The following is a 27,998-nucleotide window of genomic DNA, read 5'->3' as shown; positions in this document are numbered from 1 at the left end:
GCAACAGAGCTTTAAGGTTTTCAAATAGTTTTTAAATGTCTTCAAGTATTTGTAAGTTAGAGCAACAAGTGCTTCTCTTTCTAAAAACAGTTTTGCATTTCATTCCACTTATGAGCCATCGTCAAGCTATACAATAAAGCAAAATCATAACTGAACGCATTTGCAATCCATCCTAAATTCATTTACATGGAAGCAAGCCCCATCCATTATGAAATGGGCCTTACCTCCAAGAAAGCGTTAACTAGGATCACATGGTGCTTATACACAAATATTTCATTTTTATAAGTTAATACTCATAACAGTCAATCTATAATAAGCTTTCATATTAGAAGCTAGCATTTGCCCAACATACTGGAAACTGTTGCTTCACCTCAACAGCCTTCTTTTGCATATTGGCCTTTAGAATGCTGCATCCAAACCATCATTATAACTTATGTAAATCACTAATGCATATATCAGAAACAGTATCCCTTATCCCAATGATCTCTCTTGATTCGGTGGTTATAAGCAGCAGTGGTATTGGTATAAGTTTCGTCTGAATAAAAGTTAACAAGGGTTGATTGTTTACTTCAATCAAGCCGCCTGTTCCAAAGTAAGTCCCAATGAAGCCAGAATGATTAAAATAGGCTAACGTTTACAATTTCAGTAAAAAATATATATAATACGAATGTCAGTTTAAAGCTATACACATGTATTATGTTTCCCTTTCCTACCAGTCAGTAAAGGTTTCCCCAGCCTTGTTGATATTTTAAACAGCAAACTATTTCAATACTGAAATACATACATCCTTCAACGTGTGTATTTAGTTCCAAAATGGGAATGAGAAAGAAAAAAGACTAAACATACTGTATTGTCATTCATTACTTTTGTTATGACGGGGTACATTTGTCTAACAAATGGTGGGCTCCCCGAACTACAGTGCTGCACTGGCAATGCAGATCTCTCAAAGGATAACAGATAAGTTTTAAGTCATTCATCAGCATACCATCTTAAAAATAAAATATTTTTTTTCATAGTATATGCACATAATATTAAAATTAAGAGTCATAATAATTGCATAAATTACAAGTTTGTATGGCTACTATCTATCAAAAGCAAGTCTAATTTACACAGCTTTAGCAATTATTATTATTCTATCAGGCTACCCCATTCAGCATCTCATTTTTCCTTCCAGTAACATTCTGAGGCTGCAATTCTCTGCACCTGGGATTAAGCTCCTCTGCGTACTGCAGGAATCGCTTCAGAGTAATTATATACAGGATTGCATTGCAAATGCATGTATTCCACTTCAGAACATCTGGATCAGGATTTCTTTGCTCTTTCCACTTCTACAGCTCAATACCCTGTTTAAAACTTGTATTGCTACTCTTCATTGCTTTTTCTTTAAAACAGAACCATGATATGCCACTATTAACATACATTCATGCAGACAATTGTCCACTATAGCTCCCTGGTACTGTATTTTAAGCCTGATATCTAAAAAGAAGTGTTTTTGGACTAAGGCCCGCTGATTTCAATGTGCTTACTTCCAAGTAAGTATGGTTAGGACTAAGGCCTTAGTCTTTGCAATGTAAAATAGCCATAAGTCTTCTACCAATACCATGTCCCTGCTTTGCTGCCCAGCCTTTTCCATGGACAACAGTATTAGTGAATCTCAGTAAGCATATAATAGTTTATATTTCTGTAAACAGTTGCTCATGTGCAGGTCATATACATTTGGCATGTACTAGGCTCTATGCATACGGTTCAACTGATGTGCCATTCAGTTTGCTCTTGCTCTTGCTCTTGAAGAGAATTTTCTTGTTCAAAATGCGTGTTAAAGTCCCCCCCTTTTTTCGAGTACCGTCCGATGTGGGTTGCTCTAGGTAGATGAGGTCATTATGTGACTGGCTCATTCCTGGGTCTTTTTGATGGTGCCGTCGGAGGAAAAATAGCTTTGCACTCTTTTTTAATAGCCCACCTGCAATAGGGAAGATGCGAAACATTTTAGTAGGATACGATTTCTGTATTAAGTAGCCTTTATCTGAAATAGTAACAGTCCCTAAGCAAAGCACCTGCCCCACTTTCAATTCAATTTCTCTTTTCTTTTTTAGTCATTGACTTTCTTTTTTTAAAACAGAAGCAGAAACCATAGTCCTAATTATATATTTTAGTAGATGTGAATACCAATAGTAGTACTTAGCATTTACATAGCTCTGAGTATTTACAGCAATTTATTTCATCCACAACAACCCTATGAGGTGAGTCACTATTCTCTCATGGGAGGGAGCTGAGGCCAATATGGTGGTTTTCCTATTGTCATTTAGTCATAGCTCAGGGTCTATATGCAATCTGGAGAGCTTGCTCATAGCTCACACTGCTAACACTACATCATTACTGGAAACTACTCCAAATATTGCAGAGACATCACCTTGCCAACAAAGGTCCAAATAGTTAAAGCTATGGTTTTCCCAGTAGTGATGCATGGAAGTGAGACCTGGACCATAAAGAAGGCTGATCGCCGAAGAATTGATGCTTTTGAATTATGATGCTGGAGGAGACTCTTGAGAGTCCCATGGACTGCAAGAAGATCAAACTTATCCATTCTGAAGGAAATCAGCCCGGAGTGCTCACTGGAAGGACAGATCCTGAAGCTGAGGCTCCAATACTTTGGCCACCTCATGAGAAGAGAAGACTCCCTGGAAAAGACCCTGATGTTGGGAAAGATGGAGGGCACAAGGACAAGGGGACGACAGAGGACCAGGTGGTTGGACAGTGTTCTCGAAGCTACCAGCATGAGTTTGACCAAACTGCAGGAGGCAGTGGAAGACAGGAGTGCCTGGCGTGCTCTGGTCCATGGGGTCACGAAGAGTCGGACACAACTAAATGACTAAACAGCAACAACCCCAAATATTTTGGTAGCGGTTTGTCGGACAATTATGTAAAGTGTAAGAATTCAGCTGTATCACTTTAGGATCATCTCTGAGAATAAGGGCATGAAGCCTTTTATTTTCCATAGAAGTATATATTAGAAGGTGTACACTTACTAGAAAGGCTTATGGAGAAGTATACACATTTAAATCACTTCATGCCAATATAACTTATATACAACTATAGGTAAGTAGAAAAGACAGGGCAGTCAAAGAAAAGCACTCTGTATAGCGAGGAGCCTCAGTTAAGTTGTTCAGAGACAGACAGTGATATCCAACTAAGTCATACTCAAAATCAGACCCACTGAAATAAATGGACTGAAAATAAATTCCATTGATTTTCAGTGTGTATTCTCCAAGTACAACTTAGTTGGGTATCACCCATAGGCCTAGTCTTCCTGACATTCAACTTCAAGGCTCAGATAGGAGAATTAAAGTTCTTCACTCTCCTTATGAAATTAAGAGTTCAGAGTGCTTAGCTTTAGGGGGATCATTCCCCTAGTGACAAGCTACAATGATAAACATATTAAACCACAAAACAAAACCCACTCTTACTTCAGTGTACAGCTGCTTAGGGCTGGAAGGCTATTATAGAGAAATGGAACTGATGCATTATTCTAGTTTATGAAGTCAGCAAAACATTTGATAGCAATTTTACCAACTGCTTTTTTAAAAAAGGTCAGGGTATCTGGCATAAGTGTCCATAGTTACTTTCAAGAAATGACATTTTCAGGTTTATTTTATTTCTATAATGTATTTAATCCTTCAGGTATAGAAAGTAAGTATAAGATGAGTGTGGAAAAGGAATCAGTGCAATGATATGTTGAAAGTTGCATTATTTTTATCGTATGGGATTGTGCAAAGAGGCTAAGCGGGTATGTAACCAGCACAAAATGAAGCTACAATTCTAAATGAAGGATTCCTTTGGCTTAGTGTGTTAATGCTAAATTTTTCAAACAGGTTATTCCACACTGTTAAGTGCCAGGGAGATTTACGATTTACGGCCCCAGTCTAGCATAGTTTACAACTGCCACCTCAGAGGACAGCTCCCTTCAAAGCAATTGCTTGTTTTGCACATGTTGATTCATGTTAACTATGTGCAATATTTTTTACCTATTGCTAAAAATGACAAAAAATTAGAGAAGCAAATAAATGGCCAATCCAGTTTCAGACTAGGCAGGTGACAACACTAGTTTTTATAAGCACCCTGATTGGTCAGGCTTCAGAAAATCAGTTTATACTCCTCCTTCCCCCTTTCCCTCCAACCACAATGCAAGTACTGTATTGGTGCAGTTTCCCATCCATAGTACTGATCAGTAACACTAAGAACCTGAACATCAGGGGCCATTAGCTTTAGAGGTCTTAAAACAAAGCAAATGATTACCTTTAATTTGGGGGAACCTGCAGACAAATAAGTCACATGATGTTAAAAGCCTCTTTGTTGTATCATATCTAACAATCTCACTTTATAGATTCCTAGGCAACAACAGGGTTTACTCTGTGCTGCTGGGATTTAAGTTTTCAGGATGACTGGCTAAATATATTTTGCTGTCTCCGGCAAAGGACAGGTTGATGCACCTGCCTTCCCCTCCACTGCACTTGAGTATAGATGGATAATTTAAGGGGCAAAGGGCAAACCACATGGCACACACCCCTCACGTGGCACACGACACCTCAACACTAGCTGCCTACTCTACCCGGTACCAGGTAACTGACTACTCAAACAAATGCTGCAATGCTTAGTGCCGGCATGCAACACAGGAGCCCAGCTATGCATGCACACACACAATGCCTGCTGTTGTCTGTGGCACCCATTTGTGGTATAGAAAGCAGCTGCTTCTTTTGCTAAAGTTGTATAATGTCCCATCAAGCCACCTGCAGTTAAAATATCCAGCCAGCTCATTCCAGGCAACAAGAAAGTATAATCTCTTGTAAGGTGGGTTTGTGGGAGGAATAGCTGCCATGCACTCCCACCATCCACTATTTTAAAAATGTATCTATCCCACTTGTCAGGGTTACAGAGCATGGATCGCGCAGAGCAGGGTACTTTCTCCTCAGTGCGAACCAATCACAACCAAGCCAAACACATCTGGGACTGGAAAGAAGAGCTTTCATGGCAAAGGGCACAGCACCCAGCAAGCTCAGGAATAAGCACCTCTCCGCTCATAAGTACTGACTACAAATGCGTAAAGGGTATATTCCAGGAAGCCAAGTCATGCAAAGAAAGGTTCTGTGAGCACAGTGAGAAAATGGTTCTATCCAGCAGGAGGAGCCTTCACATCTGTAGGGCTTCTTTGGATACTAAAATTTGCGGAGTACAAAATCTCTTATTGCAGTAGACGTGAAGGCATACACACACATATGCAAACAACCACTTCCCTTTCAAAGTACATGCGGGAGGCCAATTCCTTTTTAGTTTTATTTTTTAAAATGGGGGAAGTGGCTATTACTATACACACACACCCCTCTTTTGTACTCTTGATACGAGAACTAAGTTTGTAACACGTTACAAAGAGCTTGGCTTTGAGAGAAAATGTTCTCTTTCACAGCACCTCCATGCATGAGCGTTATATTTCCACAGTTAATGAATTCTAGCTCCAAACGGACTAGATTCTGTGCATTGCAGCTCAGAATGACAAGTGCTTTGCAAGTGACTTGAAATGATATGTGACAGTCCTTTTGTCTTCTAATGCAGCTGTCTTCTGCCCCAATCACTTCTGCAGGGAGTGGGTGAGATCTAAAGCACCAAAGGAACATCCATGCAAAGGGTGCTGAATTTTCTCCCCACTCACTGCCTTCCGTCTGCAACTATTTTTCACAGAAGCTTTTCTTCTGGCTGGCTGGGCCTACTTCTGATACCTGAGCCTAGATGGCAGGGAGGAGAGGGCAAAAGCAGCAAGCAGAGGAAAGACAATTTCTCCAGTTGTCTTAAGGAAAATTCATTCACACAGACTAACAGGTGTACCAACTAAGCTAGAGCTACAACGTATATTAATGGTTATGTCTACAGACACCTTTCAGAGGGGTAATCAGTATAGCCATGAAAGAAACAGATGAAATGTTCTTGGTTTGGTTTTCTTTTTTAAGTAAAAGGTTATTCAAGTTATATTAAGTGTCTCACAGTAAAGCTACACACTCTCAAAAACATCAAGACAGATAACTTACTGTGTAGGCAATTAATTCTGGTTGGCATAGTGGTCCACTTATGTTTACAAAGAGAATAGGTAAGAAATTTGGAGTCAGAAATATAGGTAAGGAGGTAAATATAATGAAGATTCAAAATATGCAAGTTCCAAGTTATATTGAGTTTGGTAACAATGGATGAGAACCTGAAGTTGTGCTTTACATATATGTCTTCCTTATATATATATAAAATACCCTAGTTTAAAAATTCCTGCTCTTGAACTTCTCAAACTAAGATTAAAAAGAACCACCCCACCCACACTGTAAGGCTGTCACACTATTGAATTTTTAAAGAGAACCCACTGACACTCAATTTTTTTCTACCAAATTTAGAATTCATATAACCAGTGCTTTTTCCTGGGAGGATGCAGGGGTACACATACCCCTAAACATTTTGTGAATCTTTGTACCTTTGTCCATTTACTGTATTTATTTTCCCCAAATCGAACTTTAAAATGGTGATATTCTTGAGTCAAAATGAGTGTACCCCTAAACAATTTTAAGGAAAAAAAGCACTGCATATAAGAAGTCATCCTTTTGCATGTGGCGCTCTTAGAGCTGCTTCACATACCAAGTTGTACAAACTCACCACTTTCAATTTAAGTGCCACAGGACTTGCCTTGGGTTGTCAGTATTCATTGGGGGGAACTGTAGTTAGTTTTGCTGACAGTACAGTGGTACCTCAGGTTACAGACACTTCAGGTTACAGACGCTACAGGTTACAGACTCCACTAACGCAGAAATAGTGCCTCGGGTTAAGAACTTTGCTTCAGGATGAGAACAGAAATCATTCGGCGGCAGCGGGAGGCCCCATTAGCTAAAGTGGTGCTTCAGGTTAAGAATAGTTTCAGGTTAAGAATGGACCTCGAGAACGAATTAAGTTCTTAACCCAAGGTACCACTGTAGTATGTATTCATAGATTGCACATAATTTTAAAAAGAGAGAACATATAGCCATCTTTCATGTTACAGGGTATGCTGCCAGCACACACTGCACGAGTACACATGATGTGCTTACTAATGGTGTAATGTGCAACAGCTCTTATTAAAGTGCTTGAACACCTTTATTTAGGATATATTAAAGCTGGTGTTTTTTTTTAAGTAAGAAAAATAAAGATGGTATAATATGAATGAATTATTGAAGTGCAATGGAAACTAAAGTAATATGTGGATGTTTTACAAGAATTGCTCATTGCAATTCTTGCAATAATAGAAAACTTATAAAAATATTTGTTCAAGTCTAAACACTTTGCTGCCCTGGCCTGCTTTGGAAGCAAGGACAGGATACATGTTTCATAAATAAAATGATATAAAACAAGCAATAAATATAGAGCCGAGTACATCGTTCTTTAGAAGCCCTTTTATGTAGATACTTTTTGCCAAAACTGTACTTTCTCAATGGTACTGCTTTTGAATGAGGTGGAGCACCCATTTACTAAGGCAGAGAGATGAGTAAATGCAGACACATTAACTAGAATAGGGGAGAACATGGTGTTCTTAAACAAGTTTATATGTAGAATTAATTATGGAAAGGTCATGAAACTGCTTAAAAAGTGTGCTCATAATTTTATTTTATTAAAAAAAAGCTCCAAGAGAAATCACATTACCTTTGGATTTCTTCACAGTTCCAGGTTCCGAGATGCTTATGGAGCTCCCAGACATCTTATCACAGTCTTGGTCTAGTAGTGCATTGCTCTGCCATTGCTCGCTACTGTCATCTAAAGTCCAGGCATCATGGCTGTTTTCCTGGGGATCGTCATGGGCAGGTATTGTTTGGGATACATACAGTGAGAGTTTTTCATTGGAAGGAGACTGTGCAAGAGACCCTTCTACACTGGAAGACTCATCTTGCTTATAGGAGCCATCCATGGCTGCCGCATAGTCCATCATGAGTGCAGCTTCAGTATCCTGAGATAAATTAGTCTGGAACAGTAAAACAAGAGAGATGCAGAGATAAAACTGGTTGAGAAAAATGTATAGGAACCGAGGAGCTGTTCTAGGCATGTCCAACCCCTTGGGGGATTTTTTGGTTATTCTGCCCTTTTGAGCAAGAAATTTATTTAGTTTTTAAAGTACCATATTTTTCGCTCTATTAGACGCACCAGACCACAAGACGCACCTAGTTTTTGGAGTAGGAAAACAAGAAAAAAAATATTCTGAATCTCAGAAGCCAGAACAGCAAGAGGGATCACTGCGCAGTGAAAGCAGCAATCCCTCTTGCTGTTCTGGCTTCTGGGATAGCTGCGCAACCTGCACTCGCTCCATAAGACGCACACACATTTCCCCTTACTTTTTAGGAGGGAAAAAGTGAGTCTTATAGAGCAAAAAATACGGTAAATTCGGGGGGGGGGATTACGTAAAGGGTGGGGTTCAGGGGATGCTGACTGATCTTACCTTTGACACCCCTGATATTATGATCGTGCTTTTCTTCCTGGGAGACTTGAGTTTTTGCTTTGCAGATTCACTTAGTTGCCGAATGGCTACCTCAGCCACAGGATCTGTGCCATTCAGCACCAGCAGCTCTGAAAAGAACGTGATTAAGAGAATGACAAGATGCAGGCAAGATGCAGACAACAACTGAAGACACAAAGAATCAAAGCAGGAATCTAGTAGAAAGCCAGTTATTTATGTAAACCAAGCCTTGATTTACCAATATTTTTGCCAGTGCACTCCACTGAAATGCTGGTTTCGACCTATAAAGCCTTAAACAGCTCAGGACTGCAATTCCCCAAGGACTGCCTCTCCCCATATGAACCAGCCCAAAACCTGCAATCATCATCAGAGGCCCTTCTTTGTGTGCCCCCCTCTGTGAAAGATATGGAAGGCAACAACACAAGAACAGGCCTTTTCTGTGGTGGCTCCCTGACTGTGCAATGCTCTCCCCAGGCAGGCTCACCTGGCACCTTTGTTACATATTTCTAGTGCCAGGCAGAAACATTCCTCTCAGGCCTTTGTTTAATTAGCCAGTCTATGGCCTTTTAAACGGGGAGGGAAGGTATTGTTTTTGTTTGTTACTATGTTATGTATGTTTGTGTTTTTATATTGTAAACCATCCTGTGATCCTCAGGTGAAGGGTGATATAAAAATTTAATAAATAATAATAATTCAGTTCTGACCCTTATGTTTGAGTTGTGTCTATAGAGACAGACCAACTTTCAAACTTAATGCTATTGTAATGGTTCTAGGGGTTGCTCGTGCGTAAGCCTGTGGCAACACCTGGCTGGGTTGCCTGAGTGAACCTTTCCTGTCCAGACAGCCACTCACCCGTGGCTGTCTCAATCGCTGGCAGAATCCGTCAGTGGGCATTTCTTAAACTTCTTTCAGCAAAGAAGTTCTTTGACGCTCAGTCTCCTCCTACTCTCCCTGCGCGGAAGCCTTCTGCGCAAGGAGGGCGTAGGCAGCGGAGGACCCTTCCTCTCCCTGCTGGTCCCCGGCAAGGAGTCATGTGACCACCTCTCTGATTCCCCCATCTGCCCCCCTTCTCCACTGGAGCTAAGCTGATTCCCTTCCCCAGAAGATGGCTGCCTCTCCCAATCCCGGGACGCTCTCTGGGATCCCTCTGGAGCTTGCTCTCTCCCTCCGGCACTGATGGCAGTTCCCTGACAGCTATTTATTTACATGTTAATATTTTTAAAGGTCTCTGTGAGCCCTTGCACAAGTAAAACAAGACATAAGGTTTAAATGATGATGCATTGGCCCAGTTCTCTTGGTCATATCTTACCTGTATCTGATGATGATAAAGCCTTGCTTACTGAAGAAGTCTTCCGGCAATGGATTGCCTGAACAGACAAATCCTTTTCAATCACCTTCGTTCTAACAGGACTTCGGATTGGTGAATCTAATACACAGAGTATCAGTTATTTTCTCATCTGCATGTTTCAAAATATATTCCTTAATAAAGGTCTGCTAAGCAAGACATGCAAGTTCCATGATTCGATCTACTGGCAACTTAAAAAAACCAAAAAACCCCAAAACCCTTAAAAACAGCTCTGGGGATTTCCAGATTGAGTCTAAACACTAGGAAGTGCATTTTTAATTCTTCCCTCCCAGGACATTTCTCCCTTCCAAAATCCTTTCACCAAAACTGGTAACAGTCTTGCTGGGTGAAACGGGTACATATATTGGAACGGCTCACAGACCAGCGCTTTAACCATTCTGGTCTTCATTTTTGGAGTTTCTATATTTCCCCCCCGGCACATTTTAAAAGCTACCTCACTAGGTCATGGATGCAAAAGCAGGACACGAGTTCAATAGGCACAGAACTGGACATTCTTGACAATTTGTGAAAACTGCAAGCCAGATTAATTTTACTGTGATTCAAGCCAGTCAGCCAGTGTTAGCACTTTCTCATTGTAAAAAAAGCACACTTATTCTGAAAGTGAGCCTAGAGTTACATTGCACAGATGCCTTTTATGCTATAGTAAATTTATAATGCATGCATGGTAGATCTCTCCACTTGCAGGCTGAAGGACTGACATGGAAGATTTTAAACAGACATCTCATAAATTAGTAAAAGTAACAATCCATCATCTTCATTGCTGCAATAGGATTTTATTACTTGGACATTCAATTCTCTCTCTCTCTCTCTCTCTCTCTCTCTGTGTGTGTGTGTGTGTGTGTGTGTGTGTGTGTGTGTGTGTGTAGTCTCAGGACTAAAGAAAACAAATGGTTCTAAAGTTGAACACATGCTGCAGACCTTCTCTGTTTTCTTGTCTGTGCTACAATATAGCTAACACACACACACACACACACACACACAAAAAAAACCTCTCTCTAAAGAATGTATTGCAGATGTCTTTAAGTTTCCAAGTCCTCTGATGGTAGCCTGCCTTTTATCTGGTCACCAATACATTTCTAACTTCTCATTCATTTCCAAGGACTGTTCAAAATGCATCTCTTAAGTATAAAGGTAAGTGCTTGGTCAGTGGTGGAATTTGGGCTCTCAAATTTCAGCTGCTCCCTGTGTGACTCCTCCTGTTCCATTATGCAGCATTCATTTAGCAGCCCCCAGTACAACAGCACCAGTTGTGCCAACTTGGTAATACTTGGCGAAGCCTTCCATGCACAAAAATTAAGAAAATGAATTCTTATGGTAGCAGCTTCTTAAAACATTTTTGAATTTTTTACTCCTTGTACCCATCACCTATTGAAAGGGTATGAAAAAAGCTGCACTCTTTTTCCAAATTAATTCTTTGTTTTCAACAATATTTCAGTATTTACACATGCTGGCATATGTACTTAAAGTAATTGGCTAGATGATAAAGTGTATGAATTTTTGAACCCATGCAGCTATTTGCAGAACTCAAAACCAGGCTATACTGATACAGGAACCAACCTTGTGTGACATCATCATGTACCAGGGCCACAGATAATTAGATAATTTATTACCTGCCTTTCATACAACTTAAAAATGTACCAAAGAATTGCTTTTTTTTATTATTATTAAATCAAGCTTTGGGAGCAATCCAAAGTTGTGTTCTATTCTTTCACCTGAATGCAGAATAGATGGTCTCCCTTCTATTAAAGGCTTGGCTTTCACAGCAGTAACAGTAGTGATCACAGTCCCACAGGGCATCACAGTTCGATCTTTCTCTACTTTTGCAACAGGAATCTTGGGGGGAACTTGCAAGGTTCTAGACTCTGAAGGTTCTATGTATAAGAACTAAAGAAGAAAAATAGTTAGGATTTTAAAATTCAGTTAAGGACAGTTCAGTAGCGATAAATTGGTGATAAAATTTGGATAGGCCACATGTAAGGGAAAAACCTGCAATGTATGACCATAGTCCCGCTGATTTTTGGAAATCATGTACATAAAAAGAGTAATTTTTGCATTATCGTTAGCTACTTTGTACTGGTATACATGTCTACCATTTACTGAAACAATTTATAAACTGTGTTGGACTAGAGGACCCTTGTGGGCCCTTCCAACTCAATAATTCCATGATCCTATTAAATGTTTCCAAAGCACCAAATTATGCAAATTCAGTATACACCTGAGTCATATTTCAGGGAAAGCCATTCGTTTTCAACGGCTGCCTGAAAGCAAGAAGTTGGGAGCTGATTAAAACTGGTTCGGTCAGGAGGAAAAAACTAGTTCGAGAAGCCAGCTTATAAACTTAAAATTCTACCTCTGCAGTAACAGATCCTACAGTAGAGCTACTACTGCCGAGCTGACTGTTCAGTGCAAAACCTTTGTGTCCAGAAGGCTGTCTCCTGAACAAGTCCAAAGGTACAGCAGCCACAGCTGAGAAACCACCTGCATTGAAAAGAAAAGAACTGCATTGAAATCTATCTGTACATGAATCCACTAGTAGATCAGCATCCTATTAGATTGTTGTTGCAGAAACAAAAGATTAGACACATATAATGAATTTATCTCAAATACTTACTATCCAGTCCCCCTTTTTCTACAATCTTTACTTGCAATTCTTTTGATTTGGCATTTAATTCACTGTGAACAGAAAAAACAAGCATTTTAGAACTTGTTCAGACTGTCATATAGTTTCATATTTTGCAATATAGATTATTGACTACAGCCTAGCCACATCCTGGAAAGTTTCACAAGGTGGATTCCTGTCTGCCAAAGTTGCTGCTAAAAGGTACAAGAACCTTGCAAGAAAAATAAAAGACTTACCTCTCCACACACCTCACTTATTGCGGTATATCAAATTTACCAAAAAGTAAAAAAATAACTTATTTGGTAAGACCACTGTACTGTCTTCAGCAATACTGAAAATGTATTAAGCTGATAACAATTAAGAAAATACAACCTCTCTCATTTAATCGTTCTTCACTGGACAACCCAAGCCCACCCACGTTTGTTTAAAACAAACAGCAACTAAGACTTCCCCCGCCCTGTCCCCAGGCATTGGCACTAGAATATTTAGGAAATATCATGATAACTTATGAATGCTTAGCAGATAGGATTTTCCCCTGCCCCATAGTGACATCTGGAGGATAACAGAAGGTGTAACATTTTCCACTGTGCTTATTATAGTGTTATTAAAATCAGAACTTACAAGATGAATTCATCTTTCCATGAGAAGTCCATAGGACTATTGGCTGCAGAGCTTGAAAACTTCTGCAAAGGGTCATTGAGCTGGATTATACATACTGGGCTGATGCCACCTGCAGTGAAGGTAAAAGATGAGGAGTTTGTTTCAAGTGAGAATTGCTTAAGGTACCTCTTTATGCTTTTTACATTTGCGAGAACTACTACCCTTTGGGAGTTGTGTGATAAGTATAACCTGTACCAACATGGCTAGCAGTGCAAGGTTTGTTATCTACATGACAACAAAGCAGAAGCAAAGTTACAAGAAAGAAGTTAGGAACTTGGGAAGGTTCCTGTGAGCAGAAGCTTAATCATTCCATCTTTGGGCAGGGGAATATTCTGTGTGCACAGTGGCAAATACAGATTATTTTCAAAACAAAAGCCTCCATTTTCCTTTTGATTCAAGCCCTTAGTAGCCAGAAATGCAATTATAGATGTATGCTAAAACAACACCTGTTTTAATGTTTGACAGCTGCTCAGGAGACTCAAAGATCCTATTAGCCATTCATCTAGGGCTTCCTTAGGAAAAATACAACCAAACCATGATTCAAATCACAACAAAAGCAAGACTGTCAAAGACTATACTGCTCCAAGATCAATTATCATCCAAATTCGGCCAAGATTTGGAAAATAGGGGTAACAATCAGTTAAAAACAGTATGCAAAGGCAAGGTGAAGAGCTCTGCCCTTAACTCTGGCCTGCCCTGAAGTTAGGGAAACAAGCAAGCATAGACTTGTAGAACCTTACAAAACCTGATGGACAAGTTTTTAAGTCAGCTTCTCATAAACATGCTGCACAGTTCACAGCACACACAATGTAATGCCACCTATACCTTTTGGCTGTTCTGATGTTTTGAGTTGTGTAAGGCATTTCTAGTTAATACAACAGAAGAAAGTGTTTCAGTTACTAAAACACTGTCATCGGTGAAGCACCATATGAGCAATGTAAGGTATGAAAAAGGATGGCTGGAGAGAAATATTTTTCTGTACTGAAGTTAAAAATAATATTTTTAAGAAGTATTATTATAGAAGGCCCATATTACAGAGATCAATGAAGAGTGCACTCTACATAAAAGAGAAAGATCACATCTCTCTGGGGTGATTCCCAGTGGGATATAGGCCACCCAGTGTTCAGAGTGCAAGGCAAGTTCTTTCCTAACCTCAGAAGCAACTCTGGGAATTTTATTTTGGCAAGAGTGTTGAGAAATGTCTTCTAAGGGCCTGGAGTCCACACATGGAACTGCAACTCAAAAGAAAAGAAAGCAATTTGTTTGAGGTGTTAGCATGCCATACGATGTACCTCCTTGTGAGAGTTCTCCACCCTACATACAAAATCCTGAAGCTTCAGAGAGGAAAAAGAATAAACCAAATCTCAACCAGTCAAGTAAACTATGTATCCCTGAGGCCAAACCCAAGCCTTTCTCTGCAATTATGGGATATAATTTGTGACCACTGCTTGTTATTTTTTGCAGAATTAAGAGGTTATAATATGGGGACAAAGGGAAGGAAAACCAAGTTATTTACCTGCAGTGTTTTGATTGGTCAGTGTAGCTTTGATGTTTTTCATCAGCAGTTTTAGTTCATGAGCCCTTGGAGGTTTAGGAGGACTGGTGCCCTGAGGCACAACACCTGTTTTTTGTACATTCTATTAAAAGGAAGCAAAACAAATAAGATTGTTTTAGATAAACTCCAAGCAATTTATCTTCACATCAATTAACTTCCAACAGTAGATAGGTAGCCGTGTTGGTCTGCCATAGTCAAAATAAAAAATTCCTTCCAGTAGCACCTTAAAGACCAACTAAGTTAGTTCTTGGTATGAGCTTTCGTGTGCATGCACACTTCTTCAGATACACTGAAATAGAAGTTGCCAGATCCTTCTATATAGTGAGAAGGTGGGGAGGGGTGTTACTCAGAAGGATGGTGGGAATGGGAGATAGGCAGATAGCTCTCCCAGGCTCTCCCAGCTATCTGCCTATCTCCCATTCCCACCATCCTTCTGAGTAACACCCCTCCCCACCTTCTCACTATATAGAAGGATCTGGCAACTTCTATTTCAGTGTATCTGAAGAAGTGTGCATGCACACGAAAGCTCATACCAAGAACTAACTTAGTTGGTCTTTAAGGTGCTACTGGAAGGAATTTTTTATTTTAACTTCCAACAGTCATACATAGGTGTGAATTGGACAAATAGATTTAGCCAAAGCCCTGAGTCATAACTTACCACAGCAGTAATGAAGATGGAGGCACAGAGGTGACAAATAAAGACAGACTTTAAAATAAAAATAGATAATTACCTGCAATGGCTTTACATCTGTAGGTTTTGTACTCAGAACCACAGAGGGAGATGCTGAATTTATGAGATACCGCAGCAGACCTTTAAGTGTTTCTGATACTGCACATGCCCCACCTCTCTGGTCCTAAAAAGGAAGAATACATTGATACATTGCACTGCTTGTAAAATTCAGAAGCTTGGTTCACTTTCGAAAGACACCACAGCTATATTGCTCTACATGCACTGTACTGAACAAACTACTACTATGGATAGTACTATGGATGTGGAATCTCTGTATACCAACATCCCACACAACGATGGTTTACAAGCCATAAGGAACACCATATCAGATAAAACCACAGCTGACCTTGCCACCAAACTCTGCCAATTTGTCCTTACCCACAACAACTTCAAATTCGGTGATGACTTGTTTCTTCAGATCAGCGGCACAGCAATGGGCACCCGCATGGCCCCACAGTATGCCAACATCTTCATGGCAGATTTAGAACAACGTTTCCTGAACTCCTACCCACTCAAACCTCTCTTGTACCTGCGATACATTGACGATATTTTTATCATCTGGACACATGGTCAACAGACCCTGGACACCTTTCACCAGAAATTTAATGATTTTCACCCCACAATCAACCTTACAATGAATCAATCTATGCAAGAAATACATTTTTTGGACACTACTATAAAAATACAGGATGGGCGCATAGACACCACCTTATACCGCAAACCAACTGACCGACAAACATATCTACATGCCTCTAGCTACCATCCCAAACATACCAAACAGTCCATTGTATATAGCCAGGCACTACGTTACAGCCGCATCTGTTCCAATTCTACAGACAGAGACTCTCACCTAAGGGATCTACAGCAAACCTTCTCAGAACTAAAATACCCAGCAGATGAAGTTAGACAACAGATCAACAGAGCCAGACTGATACCCAGAGAGAACTTGCTGCAAGACAGACCCAAAAAAGAAAGTAACAGAACACCTCTAGTCATCACATACAGCTCCCAAGTTAAAACAGTACAACGCATCATCAGAGATCTACAACCTCTCCTGGACAATGACAGTTCTCTTTCTCAAGCTCTGGGAGGAAGACCTTTCATTGCCTACAGACAACCACCCAATCTTAAACAACTCCTAACCCACAATAATACTACAACCAGACTTAACACAGACACTGGCACCAGAGCCTGCAATAAACCCAGATGCCAACTTTGCTGCCACATACACCCGGACAACACCATTACTGGCCCCAACAACATCACACATACCATCTCGGGACTATTTAATTGCTCATCGTCTAACATTGTGTATGCCATCAAATGCCAACAGTGTCCTTCAGCTCTCTATATTGGACAAACAGGCCAAACCTTACGCCAAAGAATAAACGGACATAAATCTGACATCAAGAATCACAGAACAGAGAAACCAGTAGGAGAACACTTCAATCTCCCAGGACATTCTATACAAGATCTCAAAGTAGCTGTTTTACTACAAAGGAATTTCAGAAATAGACTGGAAAGAGAAGCTGCTGAATTACAACTCATTACCAAACTTAAAACCATGAAAAGACCTGGGCTGAACAAAGACATTGGATTCTTATCTCACTATACATAACTAAACCATTTCTCACCTTCCCACCCCTTGCCTTTTCCTGTAAGACCTATTACAGTCGTTAAGAGTCGTCAAGAGGCTCTCTCAGCTATCTGCCTATCTCCCATTCCCACCACCCTTCTCAGTAACACCCCTCCCCACCTTCTCACTATATAGAAGGATCTGGCAACTTCTGTTTCAGTGTATCTGAAGAAGTGTGCATGCACACGAAAGCTCATACCAAGAACTAACTTAGTTGGTCTTTAAGGTGCTACTGGAAGGAATTTTTTTATTTTGTACTGAACAAAAACAGATTTTTGCTCCACTTCTCTCCTCACTGCATCAGGAAAATGGAAATATGTGTAGACATAAGCTCCTTTCCTATGCTCTTACTTACAGCAAAGGGAAATAGTTGGAGCAGTTTGTAAAGCCATGATGCACTCAATTAGAGCAACATTGTCAAAAGCCAAGTCTCAAACAGCCAAGATCCAAGCAAGAGATCACACTGATTGGCTTACTTCCTGGCAAGGCCCCACAAGTCATTAATAAAATTGCTGATCCACACTGCTCACCAAGAAGGGTCTGCGGTCATAATGCTGCATTATGACTATTTAAGGAGAAGTCATCATTTACTCTGAACAACCTTGACAATTCTCTGCATTATTTTAAAAAAGCAATTCCTTTGTGCAGATGCCGATCCATGTGCAACATTTAGCTGTGGATAATGACTAAGACACGGGACCAACAGAATATCACCTTTATCAAAGACCAGGGCAAGATACAGGTCATGTATGCATGTTGCCAACACCCTTTGAAAACACACTGTTCTTCAATACTTCGGTCATGTACAACCTCCTTATTCTTACCCCCCAAAAGCTGCGCTGCAACAACTTAAATACCAGTATTTGCTTTAGCGCCCCTTTTCTAGTTCTGAATATTCAACGGGAGACACAGAAGCTAAATCCAATCCTGCCTCCTATCTGATATTTTAGTAGCATGACCCCCATAAATGCTGTCGCTCAGGTGGGGTCTCTCAACCTTGACTTTTAGAAGAGAGAGCTTTAAAAGTCCCCTTGTAGGATGAGAAAGCCACCCATAGCATCCACTCAGTACACAATTTTGGGCAAACAGCGGCCCTTTTTGTTGCACCACAAAGTGCTTTTAGGTCTTCCAAGCTTGGTGTGTGGTGCAGGAAACTAATCCTCAAAGGGGGTGGGGAATGTAAAAGAAGTCTCGTTGGGTGTGTGGAGTTAATCACTGTTCTCTGTGTGGCAAATATTAAAATATCTGTAGACTATTATTAAAGGTGAGCATTGGAAGTTTATAATTACTCATGCAAAACCGACACCTAAACATTTAATTTGAATCATCTCAAAGAGCCATGCTTCCAAACCAGTATGCCATGGATTGCAGCTATACATCCTGCTCCTAAATAATCTGCCTTGGAAGCAAGTCCTTCTAGGTGTCAGATCAAGGTATTAGTGATTATTTAAAAAGTTAGAATCAAATTTGTATAAGCTACTGGAAACATAACCACTAATTTAACATGTAGTTTTGATGGAAATCATGCTAGACACAAGCAAATGCTAACAGACTTACCTCCTGTACTTTAGTAGGCTTAATTTCAGTGTTTGTTTCTGAGGTCCAGATGAAAGACCACTTGACCTGAATGTCTTCCTCTTTGGATTTCATTGAAAGTTTCAGCTGTAAATACAACATCATTACCATTTTAGTTTTGTCCATTAACAGATCTTGTACCCTAATTCTACTAGTTCTTCCAGCAATTCACAATGGTTGCAATTCATCAAGCAAGTACTGGGAATTTCCCATTGTCAGAATCTGAATATTTTATGCTTGTAGATTTTTTTTGCCTTCCATAGGCACAAAGGGAGCCTAGTCACCCACATAATTCATTGATAATCATAAACAATCAGATCAGTTTAACCTGCCATCATTTATAATTCACGCTTGCTAAAAGCTGAGCCATAGCAGTCACTAACTGCATATTAGGAACACAACATTTCATAATGTCTCCATATCTGTTTATATTTAGAATCCTGGTTCTGAGGGTTCAGTCAAACTACAGTTTTTCAGTTCAGATGTACTGGAAAACTATGGTTTGATTCAATAAGGAAGTAATGACTTAAGCTTTGCATGCAAGGAGGGGAGGAATGGTTGAGCCTACACATCTAAACCATGGTTAGCAGAATTCTTCAAATGCAGTCAATATTAAATGCAAGGAGGACATTTTCAAAAGTTCCACTTACTAGACTATCTGGACTAACCTAATAATAGAAATAAATAAAACTATAGGTAAAATTTAACAAAACAAATTCAAAAATTACCTGCAAATGAAGTGGAGACAGTTTTACACTGTAAGACTGACATTCCGAAGTAACAGATGAAGAAACAGAAGAAGGATTGGGCATACTGACAATAAAATGAAAGGCATTTCCAATTACATTACAAGAGACCACCTGGAATAAAAGTAAAACTTAGCTTTAGAGTCTGCATACACACATTTATATAGGACGCTATTATGTGCATTTATATAATTGACTGTCACTCACTGACAGTAGAGTTCAAGCCTTCATTGTGGCAACGCATGTAGTCTAAAATTAAAGGAGGCCTCTCCCCCACCTCCTCAGGTGAATACAACTGGCATATAATACTGTCCATTGTATCAAAAAAGTCTAATTTTAGAACCAAAATTATATTCTTCTAAAGACAGAAATAGAACAAAGAAGTGAGGAGCTGCAACTCAAAATGGTGCATTATATGCCCAGCTGCTGACAAGAGCATTCAAGGTTCCAGCAAGTATTTGGGATTTGTAGGGGAGGGGAGAGAGAGGAGTAGAGATTTTTTCCCCCTTTCCCTATTCCTGACACCTTTCCCTCCTACGTAGAGCTAGCCCTGAGTCCAATCACTCCACCCTGCCTTGCACTGTACTGGAGAATGAGGAAGATTCTAGGGAAAGGGAAGAGGTGGGCGTTTTTTCTTCCCTCCCTCCTGAAACTGCCCTGGATAGTTCAGGGAGTTTCCTCCCCAACCAGGATACAAGCTGTTTGGGGCTTCAGCAGGTCAGTTCCTACTCTCTCCCCACCCGTTTCATTTTCCTTTCCTCCACAACTGACACCCTCAAGTTTCTATGGAATTTTGAATGTATGTGTATATGTATGGTAGTGGGGAGACAAGGGGTGTCAAATGAAATAACCAGAAAATGAAATTTAACAGGAAGATATATTAAGTTAGGGAACTAGCTCAGTTATTTTCTGCAACATGCTCTTAACAGACCAGTTGCTCTGCTTCATTAGAGGGGGGGGACCCTTCACACAGGCAGAAGCAGAACCCCCTCACTTTTTTCTCTGCCATGCCATTTAACTGAAATCAATAGCTTTAAAATTTATAAATCATGTCCTGACTGTTTGTGGCTCTAAGTTTAGTTATTAATACAATCAGCCTCTAATGCAAATTCATGTGCCTGACAGATTTTCAACATCCTATTAGAATACACAAATATATTATTTAACTTGCTTGCTTTTCAGCCACAGAGAGATTTGTGAAGGTTAGCTCAGGGTGGTCAGACAAAATTAAGAAGACGCTTTCTTATTACCATTATTAGTCTGGCTTCTGCTGAAGACCAGACCAATGAACCACCACTATTCGCCTCTAGGCTTACCTGCAAGAGTATAGCATTTTCTCCCTGCCCCAGATTCCTTTCCCACAACCTTTGCAAGTAATAATGGCAAAGGCTATTATAAGCACATATTTCTCTTTCTCAAGCTATTCTCTTTCCCGAGAACAGGTTTGCCTTGCAATTCCTATTAACTATTTCTTGTCTGCTAACTTTCAAAAGCTGAGTGGCATAACCCTAGTCATTAATCCTGTCATTAAGAGACCTGTGCAAATTTTACATAGCTAACATGGAACAGGTTGTTTATTTACCAGCATGATACACAATTTAGCCAAACTTTTTGTGAGATACATCACAAGTAGCAAATTGGGCAATTGATAGTTAGCGAAAACTATAAACACATACAGTACTTCTGGGCATAGTGATATTGTTACATTACTAGTCCTTATAAATGTTGTATTTTGCTACAGAAAAGAAAAGACCGTAAATATCCAACTTTCCACTCAACAGCCAACTCATGCGATACTCTCAGGGCAGACTGTATAACAGCAAGCAGGGAGCCCCTTACTGTGATTCCACTGGCGTTATTTATCAGTTTAAAGAAGTCTTTTAGGCTCAGTAGGTCTTAGTCCCAGCCTTAAATTGTCATTATGGTTCCTAAAATCGCAACACTTACAATTTTCCCCAGCTGTGATGTTTTCAGGGGGCAAATTAAGTGGTCTATATTCTTTTAGGGTCTAGAGTAGAATCTACTGAAAGGAACTCAGGGAGAGGGCTCAATACATATGTATCAAACAGCATAACTAGGTCTCTAAAGTACTCATTCGACAAGTGTGTTTATGTTAACAGGCAGTGATGAGACAGTGACAGGGGGCTGCCACTGTTCTGATCAAATGTTCACTCCTGTTGAGGAAAGAGTTAGCTAGCAAAATGCCTGAAGAACAGCTCTAGTGATCTTTCTTCCTTGTACTGATCAGGCCCACATCTCCTTAATTTCACTAGTGCTAGGTAGCTATTCATCAGCAGTAAAGTATTCCAACAAAGAAATGGGTTAACAAGGCACAGCGTGTATGAATAGTTATGCTACTTCAGGCTGTTACTGAAGAAGTTTTCACATTGCGTTTGTCGATATAAGCTAATCCTGGCCATAGCAAGAAAATTATAAAAGAGGATTATTGCTACTCTATGATTTTCTGTTATCAATATTCACAGGCACGTGACTGAGGGGACACACCCACTGCTAGAGAAAAGCATGTATTTAACAAATGAAGTGAAAGTCTGCAGAGTGCCACTCCCACAGTTCACAACAGTTGGAAATTACAGACACTATTATGTGAACTTTGTTCAGGGTGTGCCTTAAGCTAAGAACAGCAGGAACAGAGAGATAAAAGTGTAACCCCATCCAGAAAGGCCAGCCTACAAGATGAAGGCATACCTCAGACTAGGCTTGTTTACAAGGGATTAAATTGAACCTTTGATCCTTACTCCTGTTTTGATATTATTACCTTTGCTCACAGGAGTACTTCTGCAACTTTCTCAAAGATTTTGAAGCCAGAAGGACTCATGCTCGTGTTTGCTTCTCATGGAGACACTGGTATGTCAATTCCTAGCATACTTGTGCCTGATTTGCAAATAATTTTCTTCACTGGAGTGATTTCAGATACACTCCAGTGAGAACATCCTTGCAAAAAAGCAGTCCTAAAATATTTTGCAGTACCAGTTAAATTAAACACTATGTAGATTGCAAACTACATCAGGAGCCTGACAACCAAGTCGGTTGGCATATTACTAACAAAGACAGAGTTCTTAAAATGTAATGTTTTTATTATTGCAGATTCTAACTAGGGCTTTCTGTGTATTCACAGGGCTTCTATTCCAACATCAGATGCTAAAACACTATGCATATTCTTTTTAGAAAAACAAAATGCAGCCTATCCATTCCTGGTCTTTATCTTTGTATAGCTTATATTTTATGGAATGCGGTTTATAAGAGGGCAAGTTATTATCCAGTTGCATAGGGGCATACTGCATTTTTAGTACAGACCACTTTATTTGTGTATATTAATGATCATAAAAGAAAAAGGCAGACAGAGACAGACAGACAAAGATAGGGTGTGCAGTCCAATAAAGAAAATAACAAATTGTTACACTGACAGATATGTATTATTCTAAAATTGTCCTTCACCCAGATCTAGATTTCAGAAATTCAAATGCATACATTTTGGTGGGGATGGGAAAACGAGACAAGAGACCCACAAAGTAAGGAACTATCAGGTAAAGCAAGCTCACCTTTTCATCAGCAGACTTTACCACACTTACAACACGTTGTACCACAAGCTCTAGAGGCTGAGGAGCTGCATGTTCTTCAAATGTAAACAAGCGGGAGTCCTGGGGGAGAAAAGGAACATTTATTTGAAATAGTTTCCATAGCCCAAGGCAGAAACGCTTCTGAGTTCCAGTTGCTGGAAAACACAGGAAGGAAGAAGGCTCTTGAGCTCAAGTCCTCCTTGAGAGTTTCCCACAGTCATCTGGATGAACATGGTGAGAACAGGATGCTAGACTAGATGGGCCATCGGCCTGATCCAGTAGGCTCTGACATTCTTAGTTCCCTGTTTGGCATGGGTTTCAGAGTATATGTTATTATTGAAGTTCACAGATTCCAAAGAACCCCAAACAGCTGGATGTTCAGCTAAATTCCAAGTCCTAGAACAGGACTAAATTTAGGAAGAAATATTTTACAATTAAGTATGAAAATATGCTTGCTATAACAGCTCCTTGATTTCATCTGAATTAGGCGCCTGAGAAGCTCAACTGCTTATATTAGAAGAGCCAAAAAGCAACTTATATTTATCTTGCTAAGTAAAGTGTGTCATAAATCATGTGGAAACAAGATCGTCACCTAATTGTGTCGCCTAATTATTACTTCAGTATAAACAGAAACCAACTAATGGCTACTTAATACTGTGGTGGACATAAGTTTAGTTTTAAGAACTAACCCCTGTAAGCAGTCCATGTCCACCCCATACTGACAATACTAAACAGAGTAATTTTACCAACAAGTTACTTAGCATTATGCAGCACTTTAGAGTGTTCAAAGGATTCACATTAACTCCCCCAGTCTTCCTAATGACTCTTTAGGATAGGCCACTATTATTTCTATATTGCAAATTAGGGGCTAAGGCCAACAGATTCTAGTTCGCCCAAGGCAATCTTGTAGGATGTTGCATCTCATTGAGGACACTCTTTGGGTTGTGTCTGTGCATGATTAGGGTTTGCTCAAATATTATTGTGGGGTACAGCCTCCAATTCCTTATTCATTTCTACAAATATTATCAAGAATGCTAGGCATGTAACAATAATTGCCAGTAGTTTACACAAAACAGCAGTGAACCAGATACAGTGCTTGGGTTGTCTCATACAAGACAATCTCCTGGAAATGCAATTGCATGATTTGGGGTGGCCAAAGTATGAAATTGGGGTGAATAGCCCCAGTTCCTTATTTGTGCTTTCTGAGGTTCAAGTACTATGCAAAACACAATGTGTTTTTTTGTTTTGTTAGAGAGTCATATACACAAATATGTGTACCTGAATGCAGGGGTATGCTTTTTTATTAAAGTGACATTACCAGCTGTAGCTGGTGTGTGTGTGTGTGGTAAACTACATGCTCATACTTTCAGTTTATTATAATATACATGAAAGCTTGAGTCACGGGGTAAGGAGAATGTGTGCATGAATTCAACTGTGCTTAGCTTATTTTTGGTTGCTATTTTGTTACTGTTGTTTGATAATTTATAATTGTTTTGCTGGTGATTCATGCTGTATTTGTGATGTTCTATCATGTAATTCTTATTTATAAGCAGCTTTGGGATTCATTTGAATGAAAAGTGGCATAGAAAAATAAGCGATCAATCATTGGCAGGGGAAAGGATCACAACTCCTGTTGAACACAAGTAAACTTTAAGCACTGCTGAAAGCTCTACTGCAGATGTTCTTAAACTGTGGCCAATGGAAAGCTTGCTGAACAGCTGAGACTTTCTGTTCTCGGTCCTACACTCAAGCTACGGCTGCTCCACTGGCTTATGACAATTCACAAGATTTTAAAAAGTGCAAAAAAAATTAACTGATTTGTAGGAAGGACACTATGAACCGAAAGCAGAGACACTGTATGCACTTTTGTAACCCCCAAAAAATCTTTAATAAAAACTTTTTTTTAAATAGTCATGGTCACTTAAGACTGGGTACATTTACCTTTCTCTTTTGTACTTTCAGTCACGTATGATGTGATTTTAATGAGCTGTTCACATTTGTCAAGTAACAAATAAGTAAAATAAATAAAAGCTAACACACTCCTTCATGGAAAGATGGAGAATTTAGTAGTCATCTGCATTGCTAAAAATTTAGGATTTCAAGCCTGTGTGTGTGTGTATAATCTTTTGAACTTGCAACATTAGCAATGAAGTCACATTTAACTACAAACTGCTTATTATATGTTGCGTATGCTCAGTTGTTACATTAACATTCTTCTCGAGTCTGTGATGAAGCAGAAGCAGCAAATCAGAGTTTCACTGGCTTCCTGATGACAGCATTGTTTTGAGTTGGACGGCTCAATGAGAGAGTAAAAACACATTGCACTGCCAGGCAGTGAACTCATCAAAAGAAAAAGGATGCAGTTGCTTTCTTGGAAAGGATGTACGGATGCAAGGCATTGTTAGTTTCCTATCAGCTTTCCTACAGTGTGCTTGCTTCCTAGCCTTTGACCCCCTCACAATTTACAGTTCAGTTTGCAGGGGTTTTTTGTTTTTGATTTAAAGTTATTAAGATCTAATGTAATACAGACAAGCAACGTGCTAGGTCAGGTATCATTAACCTTTCCTGACCCAGGACCCAGTTTTAAACCAAACATGCATTTGGGGACACAATTCTTAACCTTTCACCATACATATAATTGCAGGGTGCTAGTCAGAGGCATGCCTAAGGGTTGGTGAAACTGGCCTTCATCGGGGTTGCAGGCCAGGGGGGCACTTGAGCAAAAACCACCTATCAAGCTACAGAGTGTATATGTGTGTGGCGAAGCACTGAAATGCAGGAGAAGCTTCCCACCCTTCACACAAAGGGGTGCAGTAAAGTGATTTTTCAGGGGCGGGCACCAATAAGGGACCCTAGGTATGCCTCTGGTGGTAGTGCTCCTTTTGCAACCCACCTTGGCTCAGGCCATGATCCACAAGCGGGTCGTGACCTACCAGTTGCAGACCAATGGGCTAGATGACTATGCACGGCACAACCGCTTTGATTTATATTTTATATAAATTTCATGAAACAAAAACGTAATAGCAATAATAATAATAATAATAATAATAATAATAATAATAATAAAGAGAGCTCCTGGGGGGCAGCTGCCCCCCTAAATCAAGTATGGTAAGTAAATAAAAAAATACTTAACTGACCAATTTCATCACAGATAACTCAGTTCTGTCTCCCCTAACGAAAAGCCTGTCCATTCCTTAAAATAAATCTTGTCTATGCCCATGGGTGGGAGAAAAGGATTGCTGAATGAATGAACTCTTGGGATGGGAGTTTTAAGGGATAAAGTCACAAACAATAGTGAAGGAATTGCTCCATTTCCCAGAAATTCAAGAAAACCCAGAGAATTTATACATAACCTACTTGCAAATAGTTGTTTGGTAGCAAGGAGGAAAAGATCCCTTTTTTCAGATTTTAGATTTCAGGTTAAACAAAATTACACTGATCACTCCACACAAAGTCTCCCTGATTTTAAGGAACTGTACAGCCCCAATTCATTTATGTTTGGCCGCTTATCAACCACACTCTGTTGACATCAAGTCCACTCCCTACGCAAAGCTGAAAGGTCCTGCCCGTGTGTGGTCAAGGAAAATCGCCTGCTCTCGGTGCAACCAGTGCAACCCACAACACTTAAGAATAGAGCAGCTTTTACGGTGCAATTCTCATGACTTGAGTGCAAGTTCTCTGGTCTCCCCCAGTAAACATTATTTGTCGTTGCTCAATTCCAGACTGCAGAGCGCCTTAGCGTATCCCCTGTAGTCTGTTTGCAGCAAAACCAGCACGCAGTTTTGTTGTGGCACCTCCAAGACTAACTAAAGTATGACGATGGCGGAAGCTTCGCTGGACCACGGTGCGCTTCCTCAGGTGCACGAAGTCCTCATCTCCCGAGTTGCATCTCTATAGGACACAGTTTGGCGAGGCAGGATCGCGACCAGCGAGGCGAGAAGGAATTGCAGGGAATGGGATGGCGAGCCCAGCTCCCTCCGGAGCCGGAACCGCGCAGAGCTCGCCTCCATTCTTTGTCTTACCTCCCTTGCTTTGGCTTCCCGGTTCAGCGCCGCTATCCAGGCTTTCTGCCACTGGCTCCTCCAGCTGCTCAGAGACAGCAGCCAGGCGAAGAGGGGACCCTCGTCCTGGGGCAGAAGTTGCTCCGGCGCCGGCGAGGGCTGCCTCCTGGCGCCTTGCCGCAGCGCGCCCAGGCCCCACTGCACCAGGTAGACGGCGACCACGGTCAAGGCGGCCGCGAACAAGGAGAGCAGCGAGAGGCGCTGCAGCTCGCCCAGCCAGTAAGCCAGCCAAGACATGACTGACCATAATGAGGGGAGCGGCGGGGGAAGCCTCCTCACATGGCAGCGGGATCCCTCCCCGCCTCCCCGCGCGCCTCAAGGCATCGGGCTCCTCCGCGCCACCGCCGGCCCACGGGGAGGAAGAAGAAGAATCGCCTCTCCGGAGGGGCGAGAGCGAGCAGCCCCGGAGACGGAAGGGCTCGCGAAGGACATTCGCCTCGCTCAGCGAGAGAGGAGGCGCCCGAGCGAGGAGCCAGCAGCGAGCGGGACGCCAGAAGGAGGAGGAGGAGGAGGAGCGCGCGTCACAGGGCAGGACCTGCCCAGCCGAGCCTTCAAGCAGCGCCACACGCGCGCAGCCACCGCAGCCGCCGGCCGGGAAGAGGAGGACGAGGAGAAGCCTTCAGAAGCGCCGCCAACAAAGCGCGCTCCGCGGCCCTGGGAAGCGGAGGAGCCAGCAGCCGCATCCTGCCCTCGCTCTGCTCCTCTCCGGGCAGCCCTGCGCGACGTGCGCGGCTCCTCAGGGCTCGGCAGCTGTCCCGCCTCCGGGCGCTGAGGGAATTGTCGTCCGGCTCTCAGCTAAGCTGCCCCGCCGCCTGCGAGGAGGAGAAGGATCCCCTCCCCTCTCACGCGGACCGGGCAGCAGCAGCGGCGGCTCCTTATCCCTCGGCGGCCCTTCCCAGCCGGCACCTCACAGTCCTTAAAGGCGCAGCAGCGGGCTGCCGTCGCGCCCACCTTTGCTCCGGCCAAGC

At 41.1% G+C, this 27,998-nt stretch overlaps 2 protein-coding genes across 2 annotated transcripts in view; one reads left to right on the top strand and one right to left on the bottom strand.

The window, feature by feature from the left end:
• Positions 1-10: 10 nt before the first annotated feature.
• On the bottom strand, positions 11-27,998 carry C2CD2 (C2 calcium dependent domain containing 2). The gene is made up of 14 exons (XM_083500507.1): positions 26,992-27,998; positions 22,952-23,050; positions 19,374-19,505; positions 18,628-18,732; positions 15,436-15,558; positions 14,666-14,786; positions 13,111-13,219; positions 12,481-12,542; positions 12,220-12,347; positions 11,582-11,753; positions 9,813-9,929; positions 8,486-8,613; positions 7,699-8,014; positions 11-1,960 (listed from the first exon to the last, which is right to left on the bottom strand). The coding sequence occupies exons 1-14, from the start codon at positions 27,265-27,267 to the stop codon at positions 1,734-1,736; spliced, it is 2,115 nt and encodes a 704-aa protein (XP_083356633.1). The 5' UTR covers positions 27,268-27,998; the 3' UTR covers positions 11-1,733.
• The window catches only part of UMODL1 (uromodulin like 1), a 76,617-nt gene continuing 68,130 nt past the window's right edge, over positions 19,512-27,998 (top strand). The window contains exons 1-2 of the mRNA XM_083500498.1: positions 19,512-20,108; positions 22,180-22,256. Coding sequence (XP_083356624.1) covers positions 19,984-20,108; positions 22,180-22,256 — 202 coding nt within the window. The 5' untranslated portion in view covers positions 19,512-19,983. The remainder of the gene's footprint in view (positions 20,109-22,179; positions 22,257-27,998) is intronic.

Source organism: Podarcis liolepis (genome assembly GCF_965112155.1).
Source record: "Podarcis liolepis genome assembly, chromosome: 4".
NCBI lineage: Eukaryota > Metazoa > Chordata > Lepidosauria > Squamata > Lacertidae > Podarcis > Podarcis liolepis.
This window is presented reverse-complemented; position numbering and strand designations above follow the sequence as displayed.